Here is a 6,373-nt window from a genome sequence, read left to right as displayed (position 1 = left end):
TGCTCGGGTGGCACGTTGGCATCAGGTGAACCGCCTGGGGAGTAACTCCTCGTTTGCAGTTGGCATCAAAATGAGCACACCTGTGCTAAGTCCTTTATTTTTTTTCCATGTTAGCCTTTCTCGTTTTCAACGCCGAAAGCTCGGCAGCAGGTGGGCGGGCCGCGCGAGGCGGGGTGCGGGCCGCGCGAGGCGGGGTGCGGGCCGCGCGAGGCGGGGTGCGGGCCGCGCGAGGCGGGGTGCGGGCCGCGCGAGGCGGGGTGCGGGCCGCGCGAGGCGGGGTGCGGGCCGCGCGAGGCGGGGTGCGGGCCGCGCGAGGCGGGGTGCGGGCCGCGCGAGGCGGGGTGCGGGCCGCGGTGCCCGAGGCGGCAGAACGCAGCGGGACGCGGCTCCGCGCGCGGCCCTCGCGCCGCGGCCTGCCTCTGGGGGGGCGGGCCGCGGGCCGCTTCCCGCCCTCCTCCGCCCTCAGCGGCTGCGCGCTCCGGGCGCCCCTCACCGGCCTCGGTGGCCTCCCGGCGCCGCAGCATGGCCGGGGCCGGGCCGGGGCCGCCGGTGAAGGTGCTGGCCGCCCAGCTGCGAGGGGCGGCGCGGGGCACCGGCGGGACGTGGCAGTTGGGCCGGGCGGAGGCGGGCCGGGCGCCGCTGCGCCTGCGGGCCGTGTGGATGCAGGGCACCGTGCTGGAGGTGGACCGCGGCGGCGGCTCGGCCCGGCTGCAGGACGATAGTGGCCCCTTCACCGTGCAGGGGGTGGAGAGCGTGCCCAAGGGGCGGCCCTGCCTCAGCGCAGGTAACGGGGGCGGGGGCGGGCGCTAAGTGGCCCCCGGCGTCGGGGGCTCACCCGGGTGTGGCGGAGCGCTTTCCCTCCCCATATTTATTCTAATGATTTTACCTCGCCTCGCACCTCAGGAGCCCGTGGGAGGTGTCGCTCCCCGGGTGGGGCGAGCACACAGGCGCGGGGCTCCCGCGTACGGCCTGGGTGCGGGCGGCCCGAGGCCGTGCTCGCTTGCCCCCTGGGCCTGCACGGGCGGCTCCCCCGGACACGCGTACCGGAGGCATCCCTTCTGCCTGCGGCTGGAACGGAGCTTCCTGCACAGAGGTGCTGGGCGCACCCGCTCTCTGAAGGCGGGGGGTGCTTGCAGGCCTGCGTGCCCTCTGTTGCGTGGAGTGGTAAGTGGTTCTTGCCTGCGGGTCACGGAGCTGCCTGGGGGGCGCCCTGAGCCTCTGCAGCGGCGCGGAGGGCATGCTTTCACATGCGCCGCCGTTCGTAGAAGAGGCATCCTGAAAAAGCTGTGCTGCTGTAGCAGTCACAGAATGAGCTTCGTGTGCTGTGCAGCCGGGGAGAGGCTTTGTGCCTGTCAGTGTGAAGACTTACGCTGTCTTTCCCTATGAGTTCCAGTAAGGACAAGTCATATTTTCAGTTCTCTGCAGTTACAGGGAGCGTTTGATCAGACTGGGGTGTTTCAGAGAAGAGCTGTGAGTCTAGGAACAAGGATAAGGACTTTTTTATCTCTTTTTTCTTTTTTTTTTTTTTTTTTCTTTTTCCTTTCCTTCCCTTCACCAGTACTGTTAATTCAACTGGAGAAGTGCTGGACTGCAGCTTTGAAGGAATTGTACAAAATAGTCACATTGTTTAATTGTCAGTCATCTGAATTGTCCTCCCTCTACTTGCATGTCAGAAGGAGGAATTGTGCTGGTTTTGACTCTTACTGTATGTGAAAGTCTAATTATAAAAATGGCTGTATGGATGATGAAGCCTTTTTCTGAAATTTAGTTCCAAGCAGTCTTAGTTCCTTCAGTTTTCTTGCAGGTGTTGGCAGCTTTGATTCAAACTGCTTAACTACTTGGTTTTAAATATTTTGCTTTCTGAATTAAGATGAAAATGCAAAGGTTAATTACATTTCATGCTTGTTTTTTTTTAGGGAAGTATGTAATGGTGATGGGTGTGGTGCGGTCCTGCAGTCCTGAGCCTGTTCTTCGAGCAATAAAGATGACAGACCTTTCTGAAAACCCTGTGCATAAGAATATGTGGAGCCTTGAAGTGGAGGATTTGCACAGAGTCATCCCCTAGATACTCTTTCTTCTGCCTAAAATAACTGGAAATGTACTTTTTCTTTTTTTTGGTGCAGAACATGGGGCCATTCTGTGTATTTGTGGTTTCAAACAACCACCAGTTACTTTTGGAGTAACTCGAAGTGAGAAGTCAGGCTCAGTTGGGTGGAAGGATCAGTGTATATCTGATAATAATCACAGTGTTCATCTCTTTCACAGTCTCTTTTTATACCAACAGATTTGAGAAACACGTGATGCTTTCTGAGTAACATATCATTGTTGTTAAGAATACTGCATGCATCTACATACGTTAGTTGCTGTTTCTAGGAATGTGTGTTTAGCTAGTCATTCCTCAGCACTGTATTGTTGGCAGCAAGGGCTGCACAGAACTCAGTGTTACCAGGGTGAACTTGGTATGTGCGATGAAGGCAAAATGTGTTTCAGTCCATTTAGACTGTGGTTGGAAATAACCTCTTCGCCTCTGTCTTCTCTTTAAGTAATAACCATGTCAGTAAAGTCTACTTGTTAGACAGATGTGTCTTTCTACCTGTAAGCAGAGTCTTGTACTTAAATACCTCTCTGGTTTCTGTATTTCTGAAGTACTAAAAGCAGTACAGTAATAACCCCAGTGTTTCAGTGAAGTGAAATGAACTGAAAAGATGTGATGCAGGATTCTTTGGAATAGGTTCTCCAGGTTCAAGATGCAAATACTTTTACCACCTCACAAAACAAACTTGCATTGTTAAAGTGCATTTTTTTCTTTTAAGGTTTCCTTTCCTGTTCCAGTGTATGCTATTTTTAGTTTTTTAAATTATTCTTAAATTTATTTTTATAATTCTTTCCTCCTCCTGTGGAAAAAAAAAAAAAAACTGAAGTCAAATCAAAACACCTTTAAAAAGCAGAAATACTACTACTCTTTGTTTCCCCTCTTGTCTAAAAATAATTTAAGTCCTAAAGAAAGCATTGCATTATCCATGTGGTATGGCTTTGATTGGGACTATATTGTCCAGGAATACACTTACGTTAATTAGGAATGCATATAGGAAGGGAAGATGCTCTCTGATTGTACTCTGTACAATTTAAGGAAAGAATCAAATGGTAGTAACTAAATTTTAAAATTGGGGGATTATGTTTTCTGAGCAAATGGCAATTAAATACTGTCTTTTAAGTAGATCTTTAAATGGGAGCTTTACAGATTAAGGACTGGATTTCAGAGTGCAATTTAAGCTGTGAGTTTAGTATTCCAAACTAGACCACATCAGAGGCAGTTCTATGATGGAAGTCCTATGCTCTGAGATCCTGCTGATGAAATGTCAAAACACACATAGAGAATTTTGGCTGTTTGGGTTTGTTTATTGTTTTTAATGCTGGGGGAAGAAAAAAAATCTACTTGTGGAATGCCATAGCCTTTCAGAGATGATCCATGTGGTCAGCACATTGGCTGGCAACTGTTTTGATCTGGTGATAGATACTTTTCCATCTGAATGCTTATGCCAGGAACCTGCAGCCTGTTCTGAGTAAGTTCACCTTGCCATGCTTTCTAACTAGTCAGCAAAACCCTGGAGATAAAAATCTGAAAGGTGTATTGCATCCTTGCAAGTATCAGTAAGTTTACAGCAGAATTAGGTATGGCTTGTGGCCCCTGTCGTATGTGGTTGGTGGGTGCACAAGGTAGTAGCTATCAGGGGTGAAGCTACTGTTAATCCATCTGGCAGTGATGCATATTCACGGAATACATCTGAAAAGTTGTATTTATGTCAGATTGGATTGGATTTCCGTAGGACTGGATTGGATTTGTAGAGGATTTCTTTGCATCCTTCATCACCCTCTCCCATCCAGAAACTCGAGTCAAAGCATCTGGGATTTCCTTCCTCACTTGCTAACAATCAATTGCAAGCGTAGTAAGATGTAGAATCTCTTCATGGCCTGATGTAGGGTGTTTCAGTATCTGTCTGGCTCTGTACTGTATACCTGACCTCACTAAAAACCCAAACATCAACTCTGGTTCCAACCCCCAGCAGATTTCACATACTTGATCAAGACAAAGCTATAGACATTGCTTGGCAGTTGACTGGACGAGTATCTGCTGCTGAACTGGTGTTTCAGAAAGGCCAGGCATTGCATTAGTAAAACAGTAACTTTTCAGGGTTTTAAAGCCAAGATTGGATGCCTTTATGACAGTTCACATTAAAAAGTGCTTTCCTAGGAATTCAAAGCAAAAGATACTTTTAGGAAAGTTGAATGTTGCACTTCTAAACAAAAGATGTCTAGTGATTGCTTTGACTTGGAGTCTGGCTGTGCTTTACCTAATGGGTAGCTGATGCTGCTTATGGCTCTTGGGGGCTGCTGAACTACTGAGGTTTCAGGGTTGGGCTGAAGTGCCTCCCCTCTGGGTTTCCACAGTTTGGCACCCTCAGGCTCTACAGGATAATGGAGTTCTCCCTTTTCCACATTTTAACTTGTGTCAAATTCTACAGTAGAATGTGGGGTTTTCTGTGATTTTTGTTGCTGTAGTACAGCAGAACGTGTAATTGAGAAGTTAGAGGGTGAGGGCCTTTTCTAGCCCTGTCTTGGGGGAGGTCAAAGCTGGGACCTTGTTCTAAGAGTGCTTGGGATTTGGACCTTGAAGAGGGCAGGGGAATGGCTGTAGCTTGTAGAAAGGCCTCTGTACTCACTAGCTCTGTCCTAACTGGAATGGATCTTGTTTTATCTCAGGGCATATACCAGTAGCTGGGGAACCCAACTGGCAGAAGTGTGAGGTGTTGTGTATTTCACACTTTCTTAGCCTGTGATAGATCCTCAAAACCTCAACTTTGCTACTAGGTGTAGGGACATAAGAGTTTGTGTGGTATGCAGAAATGTCTGTGACCTTTGTAGATGTAGCATTTCTTTTTATGACCTATACAAAGGACTTTGAAGGTGAGTTGTAGGCATTAAAAATTCTCACACTTGGAAGGACTTAACCTTGCTATGCTTCTGCAGGGACAGCTGGGTGTGGGCATGTGCCTTCGGAGTGCTCTGATCAGCATGAGTTGTGGGTGCATGCAGTCCAGGTCTCCAGCAACCTGGGAGGCAAGATCAGAGCTATTTGTATTGTGTGATGTGTGGATCCATGAGCTATTCAGTGGATTTTATGCATTTTCCATAGGATGACATAGTTTGTGTACTGTATTACCTTCAGCTGAAGCATAAACATTTCAGATGATTTCAGTCAAGGTGTTCTGAAATGTGCAGTGTTATCAGTAGTTGTATACTAAAAGTGTAGTGCTGATAAAGCCAGGGGTAATGCAGAGAGAAATGCTAGTTTTGGAATGCTGAAAGGGAAGTATCAACCTGAGAAATGGTGCGTTCAGATCCTGCCAAGGGGATCCTTTCTGGAGGATCAGGTCCGTGAGGAATCACAGATGGATTTTAGCTGGCTTGAGGGATGCTTTTTGTGGGGTCATCACCTGGCCATGGCCTGCCCCCTGGCGAGTGTCAGCCAGCAGGGAGCCCACTCCCTGCCATGCAGCTGGCATCCTGCTGCCGCTGGGCAGGGATGGTGGGGTGCTGCTCACGGGCTTTTAATTCCCGAGGTGAGGCGTTACTGCGCAGGGATTAAGGCACACTTAAAAATCATTTGGATGGATGGTTTCCTTGGTGCGTCAAAGGTTTTTCGATGTTGAGGAACCTCTCGACCTGTAACAAACTACTAAATGTTTGTTGCTAGTTACTTCACGACCGGCCTCGAGGAGGAGCTTGCTGTCCCCTGGCCGCAGTCGCGCGCCTGGCCCCGACCCGGAGATGCGCGTCTCCTCAGGGCAGCATCACTCGGTGCCGGCCGCCGCCGGGGCCCCGAGCGCTGCGCAGCGCGGGGCGCCGTGCGGGCCCTCAGCCGGGGGCGGGGCGCTGGCGCCCCCTGCTGGCCGGAGAGCGGCCCCGCGCCGCGCTGCCCGCACCCCGCCAAACCGTGGCTGCTGCCTCCTGAACGGCACTGCAGGTACCCCTTCTCGAGCTTTTGCTCTGCGTGCTGACATGTTATGTTGTTCTTGCAACTTCTCCCTCAGTATTTTGTCAGGGGGGTTTGGCATGTTTAGCATGCATTATGTGGCAGTGGAAATTATGCATTATTTCTAATCAATATTTGGTATAAATATTCTTTAACTTTCAGAAATGTTTCATGCAGTTTTGGCTTCCTTATAAAATACCTCTTCTCTGTAACTAAGCAGTTATAAAAATACTTCACAGGACGACTTGATTTCTACCATGTTTTGTATAAGAGCATCTCGTGTGTGGGAGTCCTAACAACAGTGGGAATTTTTCCTGACTTGTGTGAGAACCATGTTTT

General features: G+C 49.6%; 1 protein-coding gene across 1 annotated transcript; it reads left to right on the top strand.

Moving 5' to 3' along the window:
- Positions 1–471: 471 nt before the first annotated feature.
- On the top strand, positions 472–2,599 carry RMI2 (RecQ mediated genome instability 2). Its single transcript, XM_042798319.1, has 2 exons — positions 472–784; positions 1,917–2,599. The coding sequence occupies exons 1-2, from the start codon at positions 523–525 to the stop codon at positions 2,063–2,065; spliced, it is 411 nt and encodes a 136-aa protein (XP_042654253.1). The 5' UTR covers positions 472–522; the 3' UTR covers positions 2,066–2,599.
- The last annotated feature ends 3,774 nt before the right edge of the window (positions 2,600–6,373 follow it).

Source organism: Tyto alba, unplaced genomic scaffold, assembly GCF_018691265.1.
Source record: "Tyto alba isolate M040663 unplaced genomic scaffold, T.alba_DEE_v4.0 Super-Scaffold_28, whole genome shotgun sequence".
Lineage (NCBI taxonomy): Eukaryota > Metazoa > Chordata > Aves > Strigiformes > Tytonidae > Tyto > Tyto alba.
This window is presented reverse-complemented; position numbering and strand designations above follow the sequence as displayed.